We start from the raw sequence: 18,604 nt of genomic DNA on the forward strand, positions 1-18,604 counted from the left end.
TGAGTCTACGTATAGATTTATTAAAATCTACACTTTGTAATTGAATATTTAGCGGTAGATGTAGATAACTTTGTGTTCTCGTTACTAAATACTTATCTACTAGGATTTTCTAAAGGAAGGAATTGAACATGAATACTTCCATCGGTATCTTCTACAATACTAAAGGAAGTACAAATATTTTCAACAAATACTGGATGATTAATTCTTTGGAGATTCCATGAATTTTCTCAGGTTAATTCATGCCACTTTAACCTTTTAGGAGTGTACTTCTGTATGTTGGGTATTAGCTTCAAAAATAATTGTTTCATTCATAGTTAAAGTGTGTCTAGATCTATGATCTAGAGTAGTTGTCATAACTTAAATTTTATATACTTAAATTCTATATATAACTACTATAGACCTAGAATTATTTGAAAAATTCATTTTTTTTGATTTAGTTGTTGAAGTTAAAACATCTAGAATATTTGGATCATAAAGAGACAAAAAAAGTTCAGATAACAATTAAAATAAATAGGACCATTAGCTAAATTAGATTCAATCATAGCGAAAAGGGAATTTGAAAAATTCAAATGTTTTGCATATCTAAACCAACTCGAAATAAATGTTTAATTGCAACTTGAACCATACTTATATGCAAAAATTTATATTTTTCTTTGTGCTTCAAAATAGCTTAGGGAGAAAATAATTGAATATTTTCACGCATATAGCTTAATGGAATAGATTGTTCGGTCTGTTTATTTGAATAATCAGAAAGAAATTAAAAGAACCAATTTTGTAAAATAGTATTAACATCATGTTGTGGGACAGAACAATTATGTAACTGATTCTCCACATCGGCGATATTCATCTCTTGGATTTTCAGATCACTAAGGCTAGAACTAGGTCATTAACATTCAAAGACCTATTATTAGAAATAAGATTTAGTAATCTACTCATTTTACCGATTAATACTTGTAATTAGAGACTATTGAATACTGAGACCACCTATCGTACGGCTGACCAACGCTTACACCGATTAACAAACAATAATCCAATATTTTCGTAATCACAGCTTATAACAGCTTACCTGATAGATTATGGTAAGTTGCAATGCAAATTATAATACAATACAAATGTGTTGGAAGGACTAAAAGAAATTTTTTATTTTTTTTATTTAAATGCTTATGATATAGTAATATTTATTTGTTAAAAATTATTATTGTATTGAAATTTAATTATTATAATATTTTTTTATCTATTTTGTTAAATTTTTCATTACTTTCAATTTATTTTAACATTTTATATAATATTTAGTATATATTAATCAAATACCAATTCGATCCGTTAGATTACGGACACTCTAACCTTCAATCCTTCGCCACCGGTCTGTCTGAGAAGGACCGGACCGACCGGTCGGTCCGATTCTGGTCCCTTCGCCATGATATATGTACACAAAATTGAGTAGTTGGCCATTTGATTTATCATCTACCAGTCGGGATTTGGAAATAGAGCTGAGAGTCGTCGGCTACGATAATGGCAGTGCCAAACAGCAGCGTTTTTCTTGCAAAATCCAAGTCTCCACCGCTGTTTCCATTGTCAACATGTCGAATGAGCAGTAGCAGTTTCGAAGACAAGTTTGGAGGCGTGTGTGTAGGGAATGGGCGATCTAAATTGCGGCTTGTATGTGCGGTTGGTGGTAACACTGCCAACAATAATAGCAATAGCAGCGATGGTAATAAGAAGAAGGGCGTGCCAAATTCGAATTATGTGGTGCCCTTGGATAAATCCTTCTCTTCTTCCTACTCATCTTGCATCACTCGTCCTCTCGCCGAGATCCTGCGTGATCTTAACAAGAGGATTCCCGACAACATCATCAAGCCATCGTCCCCAGTCACCACCTACATCCCCTGGTATTTTCGTTATTAGATTATTGTTTTCTTATCGAATTTAATATTTCAAATGCCTAAGCAGTCGTTGATCTGTTACTGATCTTGAGGGTTTATGTTTTTCTTCAACAGGTACCATGCCAACCGTATGCTTAGCTTCTATGCGCCTGGTTTGTTCCTTCCCTCTTGTTTTATTTTCTTATCGTAGTCGTACGTTTTAAATATTACTTATACTACTTCATAATTGCATCTCCAATTTGCACCATCTCAATCCCTCTTAAAACTGAATTTCTCTTAAAACTGAATCTCGCCGATTAGCGTTTTCTTACCTTCCATGTTCAAGTTAGCGTATAATTGGTCTAAATAATGATGCTTTCTTTGTTTCGATTTTCTGATTTACGCTCAAATTAACATGTTCCTTGCCTTGTTTGTTCCTATTCCTCATTCTCATAAATCGAATGCAATATCATGTCGAAAGTATGCCACTACAGTTAGCCAGCTTATAAAAGATTTGCAACTTTGCAGAATTCCCTCTACTTTTCTTGTGGTTCAATTACATATGCACAAATTTTCTCTCTTCCTTAAAATAAATTAGCTTTTAACATTCATTTTGGCAGGATGGTGTGGAGAGATACGAGATGTTATATTTTCTGACAATGGAAGCGTGACTGTGGTATACCGTGTTACCATACGAGGATCGGATGGAGAGGTTTGTCTTATGTTCTTTGTGGTTTGGTTCTGTGTCCAGTATAGCTTTCATCGAGGACCTTGTTCTATACTAAAATTTTTCCAATTCTGTGAAAGGTACTTGGGTCATGTTTGGCATTATTATTGCTACTAGCAATGACAAACATGCTCATGGACTGGTAACTAATGTAAAATATGCTTGTAAAACTTTATAAAGACTAAACAATATCTGACATGTCTTAAAAAAACAGTAAGTAAAATCTAGAAAACGTAATGATTCTTTGAAGCTAACGTGGATCTCCTATAGAAGGAAATGACTGGGTGCATTAGGAAAGTAGCAACTGAAAATGCTGGATGTATCTAAAGGATCAGGACCTCGACCACATTTTTGTGATGGGATGTGGAAGTACAAACAGCCATTAACACAAAATGATATTGGTACATAAATGGGGAGGGTTTGGAAGAATATAAGCGCACAAAGAGAGAAGCTAGGAAAGCAATTAGCAAAGCTTGAAGTAAAGCCTTTGCGGACCTGTACCAAAAGCTATAGACATTCGAGGTGGGAGAAGGAAGTGTACAAACTAGCACGATTGAGAGTGAAAAGGGATAAGGACCTAAATAAAGCTAAGTTTATTAAAATGATACCCAATAGATTTTGATAGGAGATGGGGAGATTGTGGAGAGATGAAGATGTAATTTTGAGTAGCTATTCAACTCATGCCACGAGGATGACTTTACAAATATTCATATCTCCGTGATAGACAAAAAACTTAACTACACTCGTACAATTAAGCCTACTAAAGTTAAGGGCATGATGAAAAATTTGAAGGTTGGAAAAGCATGTGGCTTAGATGGTATCCTCATAAAGATCTGAAAGAGTCTTATCTTAAGAGGTGGAAAGATGACAAACTAGTGGAAAAAGAGCACTTTGATTGCTATGTATAAAAACAAGGAAGATATTTAAAGTTGTACAACCTAACTAAGTACTAAACTTATGAGTCATATGATGAAACTCCGAGAACGAGTGATAAAACATAGAATTAGGGATATTACAAAAGTGTCAAATAATCCATTTGGCTTTATGCTTGTAGAACTATAACAAAGGCTGTATTTTTGCTAAAAAGATTGATGGAATTTATAGGAAGAAGAATGATCTACATATGGCTTTCATAGAAAAGTCTTTTAGTTGGTGTTGGAAAAAAAAAAGGAATTCCTATTAAATATGTAAATGCCATTAAAGATATGTATGAAGGGGCACTCACAAGTATAAGAACTGTAAAGGGAGTACATAGGAGTTTCCTATAACTGTTAGACTATATCAAGGATCTGTGTTAAGTTGGTATTTGTTTACCTTAGTTATGGATAAGTTAACTAATAATAAGATGATATGTATATTATTCATAGAAGAAATTGTCTTAGGAGCCGTTTGGTTCAGCTTATTGACAGTTTAGTAGACCTCCAACTTATTCATTTAGGTAATAAGAAATAAGCTTGTTTGAGCTGAACCAATAAGTTGCTTATCTTAAATGAAAAAGCTTCTTTTTGGAGTTGATTCAATAAACTATGTAACTTATTTGGTGAAAAAATAAAATTGCCCTTACAATTATAAAATGCACCACTTATTAATCATTCAACAATTAGCTCTTGTTACCACTTCTTAATCGTTAAGCTCAATAGGATAATAGATTTAGATTTAGCTTTCAGAATTCAGCCCTCATAAACAATCCTGTAATTGATAAAACCTGTGATGGAGTAAATCATAAGTTCGAATGGAGAAATACACTTGTTAGTGATATTTTAGGTTAAGAAGAATTGAGATAGAATATATGCACAGTGGTTTTTGCCCCATAAAGAATGGAAATGAGGTGAGATTAAATGGCATTCTGGTGCTTAAGTGCAACCAAATCAAATATATGGGATGTGTTTCATAAGGGGGGCATGCTAGATGATGATGTAACTCATAGAATTAAAATATAGAGGAGTGCTAAAGCTAGGTTATATGAGAGGAAGATATCTTAATAAAAGCCAAGTTCAATATAATAGCAATGAGACCAACAATTGTTATAGCACTGCTGGACTTAGGGTAGTTTTACTGCTATTCACGGTGTTTTTATTTAGTTATTCAGTGTTTATCATGTTATTATCAGTTTCTTTGTTAATGGGTATTAGTGGGGTGGTTAAGCAAGTTATTTATCGTAATGGGTAGTTATTAGTGGGTAGTGGGTAGTTTTAGCCTTGCATTTAGTTATTTAAAAGGTTGTGATATCAGGAAAAATGTAAGCAGAATTTTATGAAAATGTTTTGAGTTCCTAAAACTCAGAGATTGTAGAGTTCTCTCTTAACGAGCTCTAGGAGATTGCAGATTCTCTCTAAGTCTGTCACCACTGATAGAAGGAAGAAAACTCCTTCTAAGATACTCATCTCAAACCTGATCCCCTAATTCAAAGGCCTATAACTAGATCCAAATTTGGGACCATAACAACAATGTTATATGGGAGCGAATATGGGACTTATAAATTCAAGATATTCACAAGATAATACAAATCGGACAAGATAAGAAACAACATACATGACAAAAATGTAATACATTGGGATAAAATGAAAGAATTATGTCTGAGATGATTTGGTCGTCTCCTGTCCGATCCTAACTAGTTTGAATTAAGAATTAGTTATTGTTGCGATATAAATTGACCACAAATAAAGTAGTTGTATATGTATTTGACAATGTGCAAATTACACTTAACATTATGATTAAACTCTCTTTATAATATTTTATTATGCATCAACCTGGGATTTTTTTTTTCTGTTTTTCTAAATCCTCCACTGTTTGTAGACCTTCTTTGTGATTGAAATAACTAAACATGTGAAACCAAATGTTCTAGTAATGATTTTTGCAATTTGCTGAGAAACATGAATAGACGATTTGAAAATGATTAGCAAAGGTGTTGTTGAAGTGATAATGTTTATACATCATCAGTGTTAAGTGACGTAAAAGATTCTTCTATTGCTTAACTTTCAAAGCACTAAACCACAACTGTTTCACAGAATATTCATTGGGGAAGAAAACATTATCTTGTTTATTAGTGATTCTGCATGTTTAGGTTACTTTAATCTGTGTAATTATTCAGTTAAAAAAAATGTTATATGATTATTGCTTGCTGATTCAGGCTTACCGTGAGTCTACTGGGACAGTATTATCCAGTGATGGCAACATTGTTGATCCAGTTGCTGCGGCAGAGGAAATAGCTTTTTGCAGAGCATGTGCCAGGTTCGGCCTAGGCTTGTATCTATATCATGAAGAATAGGTGCTATAGATGGCTGGAAGGATCATGTAATTTGTCTAGCTGTATCTCCTTAGAGAGATTAGAAGATTGTATTTGATAACTGCCCTTGCCTTCCAGCTTAATGTAAATATCCAGCGTTCTCTCAGGTAACACAGTTTGGTTGTTGTACTTATGAAGAAAAGAGTTTCTAATTTCTCAAAGCATAGGAAAATATATTTTTCAATAAAGTATAATTGATATAAAAAAATTATTATTATAAATGTTAGTGGGGACCACTCTTATTCCAAGTTAGTCTTTGTAAATGTTCTGATAGTGATATAAATACAACTGCCCAAGACGGGTAGCAGATCCTGCATCAAATGCTAAGTTTCCAGGCTTCCATTTTTAAGCACAAACATCAGCTTAAATACAATTTCACTTGTATAATTGCTTGTGGTTAGATGGTCACGTTTCTTTTTCAATGAATGCAAGCGGCGAATAATTGTGATTTGTGAAAGACAAAAGGAAGTGAAATTACCCAATTAGCCTCTAGCTTTTTAAGATTTGATAATGAGGGTTCTCATTGTTATAGACATTGCGTTACTTCCAGCTCTGGTCATAGCTATTTCTGGCTTCCCTCGGTGCTGTAAATCACCCTCTTCTCTTTAAGCAGTAATGCAGATTACAGAACAAGAAAAAGACTTGTGGAGCGAGCAGCTTATTCATAACTTTTGGCCAGCGACATTAGCTTCTCTACTAACAAAAAGAATAGCATCCCCTCCGTTGGGCTGTGGCCCAAATTTTTGCCGAGTCTGCTCTGATACATGCACAGCACAAATAATTCCTTAGCTACCAAGCTTTACATTAACACGGCGTCCAAGCGTGGTTGAAAGGACCATTCTTATGAATTACACAAGTAGGACGAAAAATACACGCCTTTCTGTTTCATACATTCTTTTAGATATATAGAAATCTCAATGTTTCTATTACAACCTACAAAATAGAAGATTAATAAGCAAAACAACGGAAAAACACAAGCATCTATCAACTCTCAATCAGATGAAATCCTTCTTCCTTTTACTTCTATGATTAGGCATGGCATATAAATTACAGAATGTACAATAAAATACCATAAAAACCATACTCCCACAGCATTATTTTCTAGCATATCCCTATTTGCCTTGCTTCACTGTCTTCGGTTTGGCATTTATACACATCATGGCCTCAAAAGTTTTGGACCTGTATTTGACGACATCCATGTCGTGATCACGTCAACAAGCAAGTCAATGTCCTTGGAAATTTCAGCACGAAGAATCTTTGAATCTACACCTAATGTGTTGCCTACTTCTTTGGCAACAGTCTCCCATGGAGTTCCCACTGTCATATTTGCCAGAAACTCACTTCCTCGGTTGACTGCATCTGCCATTGCTGGTGGAACATCTGGGAGAGCCTACATGATAGAGACAAAAATGAGTAACTTCATTGAAGAAAAGGAAAAAACTATATAAAGACTACTAGATTATTATCCAAGTAAATTGTTACCTGTTGCAAAGGAAGCCCATGATCTCCTGGCAACAAGCGAATTGACATGTCTAGCATTGAACTAATAGCTGATTCTGAACTAAGCACCTGAGCTAATGTTGAAGTTTCATCAATTCCATCATCCTTGAACTTTATCAGAAGGTTTCTAGAAATGCCATAGTATGACTTTATCTGCAGAAATACAAAGCATTTATTATGAGGACTACAAGATAAAAACAGGAAATAATGTTTAATAAAGCACACTAAATATTACAAAAGGGAGTGGCAAATTGAAAAATTTTCAAGTCTTTGAAAAAACAATTCGCTCTTAAGGATCTTCTAATCAACAATTTTCAAGCACTAAAGAATGATAACAAGAGCTGCCAAGATGCCTGGCTATTGGGGCAAAACATGATTGTACCATCAATTAAAAATGGCAAATGATAAGTCTTCCACTGTTTTTGTAGCCCAAGAAAGGTTTGACTTAATTAGTTAAATTTTCCCAATGGTTCAAACTTTTACATTGAAGTAAACTTTCACATACAAGTCGGCGAGTTTCTTCAGGCTTTGGCGAAAAATCTTCTCTTCCCTTAACCAAGTCCATGTACAATGGGGGAAGTTGCTCCACCAAAGGAAGAACTTGCTTCATGATTGGAGGGCTAAGGTTCTCTAGTTGCTTCAAGGTCATCTCTGCCTGCAAGAATTGTAAGTAATGAAAAAATAAAAATAAATAAATAAAAGACAGTGCGTAAAGATTGGTTGCAAGTCTGCCTGCAAGAAATTGTTCACGATAAACACAATTGGGACCAAACAAATTCATAGTACAAGACAAGTGTATTTAAACATATCCAACATAAATGAAGAAGCTATCTCATGAATGTTGTGATGTTTAAATTCTCCCAAGTAGAGAGAGTATTTATTCCTTTGCCAGTTAAAACAATTACAGACTTTAGAAAGTGAGTATAATCTCACCCCGAGTCGGACTGTTGGTGACGATGCAACTTGTGATAGAAACGGTCCAATGCTTTGGGCTACAGGGACAAGAACAGGTGAGAACAAAGGGATGGCTAAGCTTGCCTCCTGTAAAATCAAGAAAAACATTTTTGTTAACCCCAAACTATATAGAAAAGAATTTTAATAATAAATATTAGAATATGATGAAACATGTGACGTGCACAGATGACTAACAAAGTTTAAACATGTGCACATCAATCAGTTTGCTCCCAAAGAGGAAAATAAATGAATTACAATAAAAAATAGACGAGAGGAAACAGGAGAATATTCATTCTTTCACTTAATAGACAATGTATTTGTGGTGAAAAGGTAAAGGAGGAAATGAGCTGACCCCAGTCCATAAGCATGCAATGAATCACCTCACTTCACTAGCATGGTGAAATTTCCTAGGGTGGCCATATAGTGAGAATTCTATCTCTAATAATGCACTCAATGCTTTTCTCAAGTCAGTACTATATACGGATAAATTTCAAGAGGTTAAATACCTTGTTGTTAAACGCCATCAACACATTCCCACTTCTTTGCACAGCATATCGTGATCCTGATCAAAATCAATGTCTTGTCAAGCAAATAAATAGATGCCTAGTAAACTTAATTGCAACTTTTAGATGAGAAGAAATAGAAAAACTCGCATGTATACCTATCAAAAGGTGGATAACTGATCCCAATGAATGGCCAACGCCAAAAGTAGGGAGATCTTGTACCTGAATAACAAAGCATTTTAATGGTTATTTGCTTCAATCCCTACCTCTCCCATAAACAAATGGAAATATAATTTGCTAAAATATGAATATAAGAAACTCACTGTTTCTTGTAAAAACCGGAAACACCTATCAAATTTAAACTGTACTTCATCCGCAATGAAGAAATGATCAAATCCACTGGCATATGGTGTGGCAATAACCAAAATACCCCTAAATCACCCAAATAATATTTATCATCAATGTCCTTAGTTATCTGCAACAGATGAACCAACTAAATTCACCAGCAGAAGATTGCTACAGTACTTATTGATTGGCAAAATAGAATATTGCAAGGACAAATCCCAATTATATTCCATGAATAAGAACAAAACTTGTCAAAGGAAGAGATTTTATCTCAATGCTGTGTACTTCATTAGTATGATATATAAATGTTTTAACATGAAATTTCAGTGTTGAATTATCATAGGGGAGAGAGAGACTCCATTATGTTAGGCCATTCGTTAGTGAGTAAAATCATATATTTGTTGACTGTGTGTAGAAGTCAATATCATCAGCATCTTATTGCAGAAACTCACTTTTCTACAAGGCGCTCAAGAAACAAACGGTAGGTAAGTTGAGGAGCTGCACCAACAAATATACCACCAACGAAATGAACAACTGACTTGGGTCTTGAGATTCTTGGTTTGAGAACCCATGCTCCCTGCGATAATATAACAATAACTAGTTAAATAGGGGAACTAAGAATATTCATAGTGGATAGTTTGGGCAGTTATTAAACAGGGAGTATAAACCCTGCATAGCAAGATAAATCTATAGGAGTGGCCCCCATCCTAACTGCTAAGTGCTCTTGGTGCAGTGCACCCTCACTTACATAAATGTGAGATCCACAATTTGTAAGTTCTGATGGATGCTATGAATTTGTGAGTGCAGGGTGCACTATTCATTACTGTGCTCAATTCACTTTGATCTCGAGGCAGAGCTAGTGGGGAGAGTCAATCTCAGAAGATTTGACGCTCACCTCATATGGAAAGAAAGTACAAGGCTAACTCCTAAAACCTATAGGAGGCTGAACTTGCAGTTTTGAGTTGGAACTCTGCGTTCCGATATAAAAGATCCTCAACAATTATTAAAGCAGTTACTAGAACTATGTTATGAAATATAAGAGTAATAGCAGTGCAGTTTAGCGAATCCATCTGGCAAAAGAAAAAAAAAAAAAAAAAAAAAGAGAAAAGAAAAGAAAAAAATTGTCAGTCTCCGTAAGTGGAAGTTAGTAAAGCCATTTGGAAATTAGAGGATACAAGCAAAAAAGATTTTTATCGTAGGAGAAATAATCAGGCAGCATCAAATTCATTGTCCAACATGGGAAACCAGACAAGGGAGCTCTAAGTGTGTGTAAGAAAATCCGTGCAGATTTGATTCCAAGAAGTGATGCTTAACTTATCATGGCAAAACAAGAACACTTATTCAAATGAATATGCAAAAACTTATCTGCATACCTCGACCTCAATCCAGTCTTTTGAACCACCCCACGCATCTTGGGATTGCCTCACAGTCTCCGTAAGTAATCTGTAATAAGAAGATTCTATATATAATATATATTTTCTCTCTCATAACGGAAGAACGTAAGGGATCCTTAGGGGATTGTTATAACTTGTACCTCTCAATCTGACCGTAAAGTTGGATTCCAGAAGAAGATGACTGGTTCGATTTCCTGGCAGTTTCGTCATAGTTACAGTAGATTCCGGTTGTGCTGCTATGACGGGGACCGTTTGGACATACCATATAACAACGGCGGTGCTCATGACGATGATTGCAATGAAGAGGACGATGATTGGATAAGCCGAAGAAGGGATAGCTACAATGAATTAGATTTGGGTGGCGATGGAGGCAACTCAACATCCTATTTATCCAAATTATATCTGTACAATATTTCAGAAGACAAATTGGGAGATCGATCGCTCGCTGTATTTTGTTTGTTCTGAAAGTTTCTGGTTAGACCATAATCCGGGCGCTCGCCTTGCTGGAAGAATTTGCTTACCTTCAGATTTTTTTTAATTAAAAAAAAAAAAAAACTAATGTCACCAAGGATATTTTTTATATTAATAACACCCAGATGCGTTTCCTTCAAAATTAATAACACACAAATGCTGCATGTATTAATATTAATAAAATACTAATAATATCTGTATTCTGTATTAATAAAATACTAACACGTAGGGGGGAGTCGAACGGTGTACAATTATTGTATTATATAATATCACAATCTAAAGGGTTGCAGGATTCTAGAAGTGTACTGCACTTGTTAATATTGAGATGAAAAGGGTAGAAATGTAAATGCAAAGTCATCTTCTGCAACACCTACCTCACCTTCAATGTAAACACGCTGTTGCTTCTTTCCACACGGCAACCGGCGGCAGTAAATTGTAATAAAGCTCTATTGAGCTCAATTTCTCACTAAACCAACATACAACTCAAACAAAACAAAATCGAAAGTGGAATGAGAGGGATATCAAATAAAAGAAGTCCGACGCAGCAGCTGCCGCCACCCTTAGCCGGCCGCCCTGCTCCTTCTGTAGTCGTTTCACTATTGATTAGATCTCTAATCTCTCTTTCACTTGTTCTTGAATTGGCTTGTTATTTTTAATATGCAAATTACTTTGAATATGAAAATTATTGATTGCGCGTTTTCTTTTCTGAGAGATGAATTGAACTGATACAAAATAACTATCTTTAACTGAATTAATTGAATCCATCACTCTTAAACCTCTTTCTAGATAAAGGCCTCCCTTTATTTATCTCTTGCTGCAGATCTGTCTCGATTATATGTGAGAGGAGGTATGGTATAGTGAATATGGGTCTGCAGATTAGTGGATTACTGAATATTTCCTCCATCATTTTGCCCAAAACTTTAAAGTATTAAATCTCCTCTTTACCCTCTAATTTGACTAGTATTACAAATCACACTCAATTAAACTACTGCGTGCGGATGACCCACACCTGGCTTGTGGGATCCACTGAAATGGTAAACAATAAGGGCGAGTCGAACGGTGTATAATAAATTGTATATAATAACAGTCGAACGCTGGGGCGAGGCGAACTGTGTATCACGGCCCCAAACTTAAATAAATGTAAAATCGCATTAGCAAATAGCAATCGACATCGCAACTGGCAAGCAGCTATAACCGTAACTGATTAACTGCTACTAAAGCGCCGTGTCTATGCGTCACGCTATCAGAGAGTGCTACCAGTTACGACGCATAAACTAAAATATAAGAATCTGCAGTCAGCCCCAGCCTAGGGTTTGTCGTGCGAATTTTATCTGCTTACCTATTGTTCCTTCCTTCACTCTTGTTTTTGCATCTCTGTCTGAGAATGAAAATGCGTAGACCGCCTAAACAACACCTTCCCTTTCCGCGAACACTGCTATTGATTGTGTTTGCTGCATTACTTTCCTTAAGCATTGCTTTTTTTGGGTATAAAAATCCTTTAGAGAGTAGCAATTTCCATCCAAACCGGCATTATCATCTTCAGAATTGTTCGAATGAGGCGCCGCGACCAGCAGTAACCGTTTCGCCGGCAGCGCTGACCGCAATCACCACCGCCACTACCACACATTTAAAGGAGTTGGGGAGCGGGCCCTATCACAATTGGAAGCTTTTTGCTGCGGATTTTAAGGAGATGATGCAGCATTTGAAGATCTATGTTTATCCTGATGTGTTTAACAGAAGCAACTCTCTGGCAAACATTTTCCTTCCCCTCGAAAACCCTTTTCAACACCCAAAACTAGACAATTACTTGAGCGAGCACATGTTCAAGGCGGCCCTGCTTCGAAGTCCACTGCTCACCCTTGTCCCTGAACAAGCCCATCTCTTCTTTCTCCCTTTCTCTATCAACAACCTCAGAAACGACCATCGCTTCCATTCTGAGGCATCCATCTCGAAATTTGTTGCCCAATACACCACCACCATCAGCCACCGTTTCAAATTCTGGAATGCTTCAGCTGGTGCCGATCATTTCTATGTATGCTGCCATTCAGTTGGGCGCTTGGCAGCCTCCAGTCATTCCGCTTTGCACAATAATGCCATTCAGCTCACATGTTCTTCCAGCTACTTTCAGCGGTTGTTTGTTTCCCACAAAGATGTCGGACTTCCACAGGTCTGGCCTCGCCCTCCTCAGAAAACATTGAATCCTCCACATACCAGGTCACCTCTTAACTAAGCACCAGTGCTCCTTTCGCCTCAGTTATTTCAACTTATTCATGAGTTTCGGTTGTCAATTGTCAAAGCAGTTCAATTTCATGGTCAGTCTATATTCAAATTAGTTATACTAGAAGTGATAACAGCTTCCTACTACGCTTTGTCTGGAGGCAACTAGGAAGGGAAACCAATTAAACTTGCGTTGTTTCAATTTCGAATTCTAAATAAAATTTACTCCTTTTGAAAACATTCTTTTTTTTTTTTTTGACATTCTTTAATTTGAGTTGGTAAGATTTACCTATAAATGATAAATTAGTAAATTAAAGTTTAAATTTAATATTTCCATAAATTTTCGTGGATTTATAAATCCAAAACTTTCTTTTCTATTTTCGATGCTCCAATAAAAAATTCTTCTCGCCTTCTGGGACTACATATTGAGAGGTTTTATTTAATTTTGCATAAACCACCTCTGCAGGCACAGACTTGTCTACTTCGCTGGGCGACTTCAAAATTCTCACATTCGTCAGGAGTTGATAAATTTATGGGGAAATGACACTGACATGGACATATTTGATGGGAGTCCAAGTTTCCCTTATGATGAAGGCTTTAAGAGGAGCCGATATTGCCTCCACGTTAAAGGCTATGAAGTTAACACTGCGAGGATCAGCGATGCTATTCATTACGGCTGCATTCCTGTTATAATTTCCAATAATTACGACCTTCCATTCGCTAATGTCTTGGACTGGAGCAAGTTTTCAATTATCATTCACCATAGGGATATTGCCTTCTTAAAAAAGAGATTGCTTGCAATAACCACACAAACCTACCTGGACATGTACCATAATCTCTGCAAGGTTAGGAGGCACTTCCGATGGCACATAACACCAAAGGGCTATGATTCCTTTTACATGAGTGCTTACCAGTTATGGCTTAGAAGAAGCATCCTACGGTTGTTTTACTAAATCTAAGTCACTGGAGGTCAGGGATGTAAAGCTCTCATCTTCAGGCACTTATCGGGGTCCCCCAGCTATTTAAATTTTAGTTTTAAGTAAAATCTTTCCTTGTACCACATTGAGTAAAATTTTGTAATATCATTAACTGAAGTTGGATATGAGCTATATCTTGCTATATAAATATAGATTTTCTGAGTAGAAAATCATCACTATTGAGCATAGAACAATAGATTAATTTTCTTTTCCCACCTCAACACCATGCTCAAGTTGTGCCCAACTCTGGCTCTGTCGTAAATCGATCGTGTATGACAATCCATATCACATTTGATCTGCAGTGAATCTATTCTCTCTTTCCTCTTCCTTATCTCATTGATAAGGATTTAAACAGTAGGTGGATTTCTTGGGGTCGGGAAAAGAAAATGCATTGTAATATATTCTTGATCTTAATAATTGTTAAAGAAGCTCATTCAAACCCTTGTTCGCCAATCAGCATACACTAAGTTGCCTTACAGTTGCATACCATGAAATAACTTGAACTAACTTGAACGACAAGTATACTGCAACGTAGAAGTATTTGGGCTTTGGAAAGTCTTTAGATTAATTTTCATCAATAAAATTTAAACTGAAAATTAAAAACACATGGTTCAAAAAATGTGCCAACATGTCATAGCACACTAATCAAATCACCACAATAGTTCATATTTAAGAAGCCATATAGTACATAAATTGTTGTGTTGAATGATTACACCGTAAAAGTTTATCTGCGTACCACCATCATGAGCAAGACAGAGAGATTAAAAACAGGGATAAAACTAAGTAGAAAATATACAGTAAATCATCAGCAATCACTCCATAACATAACATTTTGTATGCTTGTATTTAGGTAGTCTTTGATAAATAAATCCCATAGAGAAGATATCACATGGAGCGTTCAACTGGAGACAACTGGTATGTGCGCCTTCTCAACTCAGATTCTGGGGTGGGCTGCTGTAAGAATATTCTTGTTGGATCATTAGGATCAACATATCTGCAAAATGAGTAATCAACACTCAAATCATTGTCAATCATACACATTACCAGAAGCAATACAATAAACAATCAGTGCAAATATTTGCAAAAATCAAGTCTTTTATCAAGGTAGAAATATCATAAACTGCAACTTACGCATGTCTCATCATTTCATCAACTGGAGTCTGAGCTGCTCGTAAAGGATCCATCTGAGGCCCCATTCCAGGTGTAGGTTGATTATTTTGTCTCACTGAAGAGATCAAGTTGAAAAAAATTGGAATGAAGGTTCCACAACCCCCTTCCTTGAACAAAATCTTGAATGAGTGAGTGGAGTAGAGAGCACCATTCTCATTTTCTGGGACTACCTGAAAGGTCATGCTGAGGCAATCAGAATTTACAGAGAAGAAATACTACTAACAGACAATAACTGAAAAGCCTCTATCGTTATACATACTGGCTCCACAAGACCAGAAATATTGTTGCAAAAGAATATTGGTTGGTTGAATTTTTCTCCATGAATATAAAGCTGCAAAACAAAGCAATTAATGAAACAGAAGGAATGTAATCACATGGAATATTTAAAAGGCCACCTTTAGAACATAGGATTTAAACATTCCAGTATTAACAATTTAATTGTAAGCTTAACAAGGATGGTTATTTAAGTTGCAATCACACAAAAATGACAGCAATTGAGCTATCAAGATGACAAGGTTTAAGAAATATTGCAAAACCAAGCATTGAAGTTACCAAACATCAAGCAAGCTGGCCTTTGCCTAGAGCATAAATCCTTGTACAAATTGAAGAAAGAGCTTCCATTACATATTGTAATTGTTATTACATAAAAGGTTTTCTTCCACTGCAGAAAATAGATTCAACTTCCACATGAAAATTGAATGCGATACGTGCTAAAACTATAACTTTTTCAAGGGAGGTGAAAAACTGAAACAAGTAAACAAGCTTCTCCGCATTCAAAATTCAAAAAACTACAAGGTTATCAAACTTTTAAAAATGTTACAGAAGGAAACATCTAGAAATCTCTAAAATATAAAAAAATTAAAAGCATGTTTAACCAGCAAAGTAAATAGAATATAATTTACTTGGATGAGATATTATTACTGGTTATGAAGTCTTAAGACTCTTAACATTAGACAAAAGTTATGGGATAGAGGAAGAGAGATGGAAAAGGAAAATAATGATGCAGCTTGAATAAGAGATGAAAAATGAAACTTGGATGAGATAGAAATACACAAGTACAATTAAGTGCTCACTTACCAGAGGCATATCAAAAGCAGTAAAGGCTCCAACAGGTTTATGTGCGACAAAAACCAGTCGTACATTAGACAAATAGATTACTCCCTTAGCTTTGACGTGGCCTCCATGACTTCTGCAATTATGAAACAAGAGTAAGTTTAGCAAAAACATCAAAAACCCACCAGCTTAATTGTTTAAAGTAGAATTATTCACCCTAAAGCAGCAGTTGCTTGAGGAATTCAAGATTAAGCAATGAATCTGAAATTAAGCCATAGAATTTATCTCGTAACAGATTTATTTTCTTTAGTTTCTTGTTCGGAGGGATTCAGTAAATTAGAGCAATGTCACCACCATCCTGTCTAGACCAATCCGATTTCTGATAGTGATTTAAAATTACAATAATAGAACTAGAGCAACACAGCTAAAAGTTAGCATTTGTGTTCTGAAAGAAAAAGAAAAAGAAAAAGAAAAAAACACCACCAAACACCCCAAACCCTCCCCCTTTTCCCCATTTTCTTTTAAAAAAGAAGGAATTCTTTCAAGCTCCAAATTGACATCTTCAAATTTTATATTCCAAGTCATCGGTGAAGACTCAAAAATCAACCATCACAAGACACAGCAAACAGAAAAAGCCCAGCAAAGACTTGAAATAATACCATTTGTAATTGGCTGAAATAAAAAATTACAAGTTCATAGAGGGGAAAACTGGCGGAGTATATACAGAGGGGAAGCAAATATTAAAAATTTTTAATTTTTCATATTAATTCAATTTGACCTCGTAGGACACCCAGGTGGTGCAGCCAAATCAGGCAAAATAAAACCAACGAGTCCCTATTGAAAATCCAGTATTTCTGCTTACAAGAAGCATACACGAAACACTGATTATTGATCCATACCCATGAGGGATTATCCCTCAACATATGAAAACAATTCACGTAATTTTCTATTAAGTTATTAAACAATTAAGGACTAATAAAAGGATATTTAAACGAGGAAGATGAGGAACTGACCCAGGGATCTTATCAATCTCGAACTCGACGCCATCTCTACTCAAAACAAAGATCTCATTAGTAAATGGGACCGGCAAGCCATTTTGAAACAGTTGAGGGTTCAGAGCCATCTCGTTCGGTGGTGCTATTTTCTCATCATTTGTGAATATTATTATTCATTGCAAATTCAACTTTCCTTTCATTGGACACAAACGAGACTTCTATCACCTTCTGGACTGACTACAGACCAACTTTCTCAAATAAGTGAAATTCAATTCGGTCGAGTTGGCCCGCTGTGTCTGTTCTCAGAAGCAAAAGACCGGCCCAAAGCCTTTAGCTTGCTTCCGTTTTTATGCCACCGGGTAGATGGCTTAACAATCGATTTATTATCCCTCTTCCCCCTAACAAATTAAAAAATTAATATATTTTAAAACTTTCTTTTAAAAATTTTGAGTTTCAGTTTAAATATTAAAATAATATCATTTCCATTATTCATTAACAAAACTGTCGAATGCTTTTGAAGTAGCACGAATTTTGTGCATGAACTTATATTGTGCAATTTTTAATGATGCATTGAGCAGACGACATGGGCATGCCAGGCTGATCATTAGACCCAAAACTACCGCTTAGAAGACTCCATACGAGCTGTCCGTTAGAAGCACAGAAGATATCGGCTCTGGAACATGCCTTCATACAGGACTTCTTAAATCAAAGAGGCATACCTTTGGATTTTTGGCACAGAAGCTCGCCCAAGTTTAATTTCAATGCTTCATACAGGTCAAAAGATGAAATATTGTGATCTCAAAATGGCTCGCCGAGCAATAGACTGAGATATATTAGGCCAAAACAGCTGAATACTTCCAGAGTGGCACAAATTTTGTGCATTAATTTATCTTGCGTATGCAATTCATAATGACGCATCGAGCATACGAGATAGGCATGTCGAGCTGATAAGGGCATCCTAAACTATCACCTAGAAAACCTAATACGAGCTACTCGTCAGACGTACATAAGATATCGACTTCGGAATAGGCCTTCATACAGAACTTCTTAGACTTAAGGGGTATGCCAAGCAATAGAAGCTTGGGCTAAAAATTTCTAGGCCCTTAAGCTTCGGCACAGAATGGTCCAAAAATGATTTTGATGCTTCCTA

The 18,604-nt window shown here is 35.8% G+C and overlaps 4 protein-coding genes across 6 annotated transcripts; 2 read left to right on the forward strand and 2 right to left on the reverse strand.

The window, feature by feature from the left end:
- Positions 1 to 1,423: 1,423 nt before the first annotated feature.
- RAD52-2 (cobalt ion-binding protein) lies at positions 1,424 to 6,096 on the forward strand. Its single transcript, XM_012233271.4, has 4 exons — positions 1,424 to 1,889; positions 1,998 to 2,035; positions 2,483 to 2,574; positions 5,720 to 6,096. The coding sequence occupies exons 1-4, from the start codon at positions 1,513 to 1,515 to the stop codon at positions 5,855 to 5,857; spliced, it is 645 nt and encodes a 214-aa protein (XP_012088661.1). The 5' UTR covers positions 1,424 to 1,512; the 3' UTR covers positions 5,858 to 6,096.
- A 656-nt stretch (positions 6,097 to 6,752) lies between these two features.
- On the reverse strand, positions 6,753 to 11,877 carry LOC105647254 (Gut esterase (DUF1350)). Of its 3 annotated transcripts, none has more exons than XM_012233270.4 (11): positions 11,422 to 11,877; positions 10,712 to 11,092; positions 10,551 to 10,620; positions 9,630 to 9,754; positions 9,156 to 9,264; positions 8,991 to 9,054; positions 8,836 to 8,891; positions 8,309 to 8,416; positions 7,881 to 8,030; positions 7,358 to 7,528; positions 6,753 to 7,265 (listed from the first exon to the last, which is right to left on the reverse strand). In XM_012233270.4, exons 2-11 carry the CDS (start codon positions 10,951 to 10,953, stop codon positions 7,032 to 7,034), a joined length of 1,329 nt encoding a protein of 442 aa, XP_012088660.1. In that variant the 5' UTR covers positions 10,954 to 11,092; positions 11,422 to 11,877; the 3' UTR covers positions 6,753 to 7,031. The 3 variants fall into 3 exon arrangements, with proteins under 3 accessions (XP_012088660.1, XP_012088659.1, XP_020540250.2); XM_012233269.4 differs by having other exon boundaries at positions 11,417 to 11,877; XM_020684591.3 differs by lacking the exon at positions 11,422 to 11,877 and having other exon boundaries at positions 10,551 to 10,636; positions 10,712 to 10,844.
- A 267-nt stretch (positions 11,878 to 12,144) lies between these two features.
- Positions 12,145 to 14,406, forward strand: LOC105647253 (putative glycosyltransferase At5g03795). The gene is made up of 2 exons (XM_012233268.4): positions 12,145 to 13,256; positions 13,726 to 14,406. Exons 1-2 carry the CDS (start codon positions 12,427 to 12,429, stop codon positions 14,210 to 14,212), a joined length of 1,317 nt encoding a protein of 438 aa, XP_012088658.1. The 5' UTR covers positions 12,145 to 12,426; the 3' UTR covers positions 14,213 to 14,406.
- Positions 14,407 to 14,846: 440 nt separating this feature from the next.
- LOC105647252 (classical AGP protein) lies at positions 14,847 to 17,746 on the reverse strand. Its single transcript, XM_012233267.4, has 5 exons — positions 17,473 to 17,746; positions 16,484 to 16,595; positions 15,666 to 15,737; positions 15,368 to 15,576; positions 14,847 to 15,230 (listed from the first exon to the last, which is right to left on the reverse strand). Exons 1-5 carry the CDS (start codon positions 17,580 to 17,582, stop codon positions 15,122 to 15,124), a joined length of 612 nt encoding a protein of 203 aa, XP_012088657.1. The 5' UTR covers positions 17,583 to 17,746; the 3' UTR covers positions 14,847 to 15,121.
- Between the last annotated feature and the right edge of the window lie 858 nt (positions 17,747 to 18,604).

Source organism: Jatropha curcas, chromosome 2, assembly GCF_041381405.1.
Source record: "Jatropha curcas cultivar XTBG-Jc1 chromosome 2, XTBG_Jcur_1.0, whole genome shotgun sequence".
Lineage (NCBI taxonomy): Eukaryota > Viridiplantae > Streptophyta > Magnoliopsida > Malpighiales > Euphorbiaceae > Jatropha > Jatropha curcas.

Bases quoted from the DNA above. Each gene is read 5' to 3' on its own strand.
- RAD52-2 (XM_012233271.4), top strand. From the start codon at position 1,513: ATGGCAGTGCCAAACAGCAGCGTTTTTCTTGCAAAATCCAAGTCTCCA. The intron at 1,890-1,997 runs GTATTTTCGTTA...TTTCTTCAACAG, and splicing joins GTCACCACCTACATCCCCTG to GTACCATGCCAACCGTATGC. The intron at 2,575-5,719 runs GTTTGTCTTATG...TTGCTGATTCAG, and splicing joins TACGAGGATCGGATGGAGAG to GCTTACCGTGAGTCTACTGG.
- LOC105647253 (XM_012233268.4), top strand. From the start codon at position 12,427: ATGAAAATGCGTAGACCGCCTAAACAACACCTTCCCTTTCCGCGAACA. The intron at 13,257-13,725 runs GTCACCTCTTAA...CCACCTCTGCAG, and splicing joins TTGAATCCTCCACATACCAG to GCACAGACTTGTCTACTTCG.
- LOC105647254 (XM_012233270.4), bottom strand. From the start codon at position 10,953: ATGTTGAGTTGCCTCCATCGCCACCCAAATCTAATTCATTGTAGCTAT. The intron at 8,892-8,990 runs GTATACATGCGA...GATTTTGATCAG, and splicing joins AGTTATCCACCTTTTGATAG to GATCACGATATGCTGTGCAA. The intron at 8,031-8,308 runs GTGAGATTATAC...CAATTCTTGCAG, and splicing joins CACCAACAGTCCGACTCGGG to GCAGAGATGACCTTGAAGCA.
- LOC105647252 (XM_012233267.4), bottom strand. From the start codon at position 17,582: ATGGCTCTGAACCCTCAACTGTTTCAAAATGGCTTGCCGGTCCCATTT. The intron at 16,596-17,472 runs GTCAGTTCCTCA...TCATAATTGCAG, and splicing joins GAGATTGATAAGATCCCTGG to AAGTCATGGAGGCCACGTCA. The intron at 15,231-15,367 runs GTAAGTTGCAGT...CTCATTTTGCAG, and splicing joins GATGAAATGATGAGACATGC to ATATGTTGATCCTAATGATC.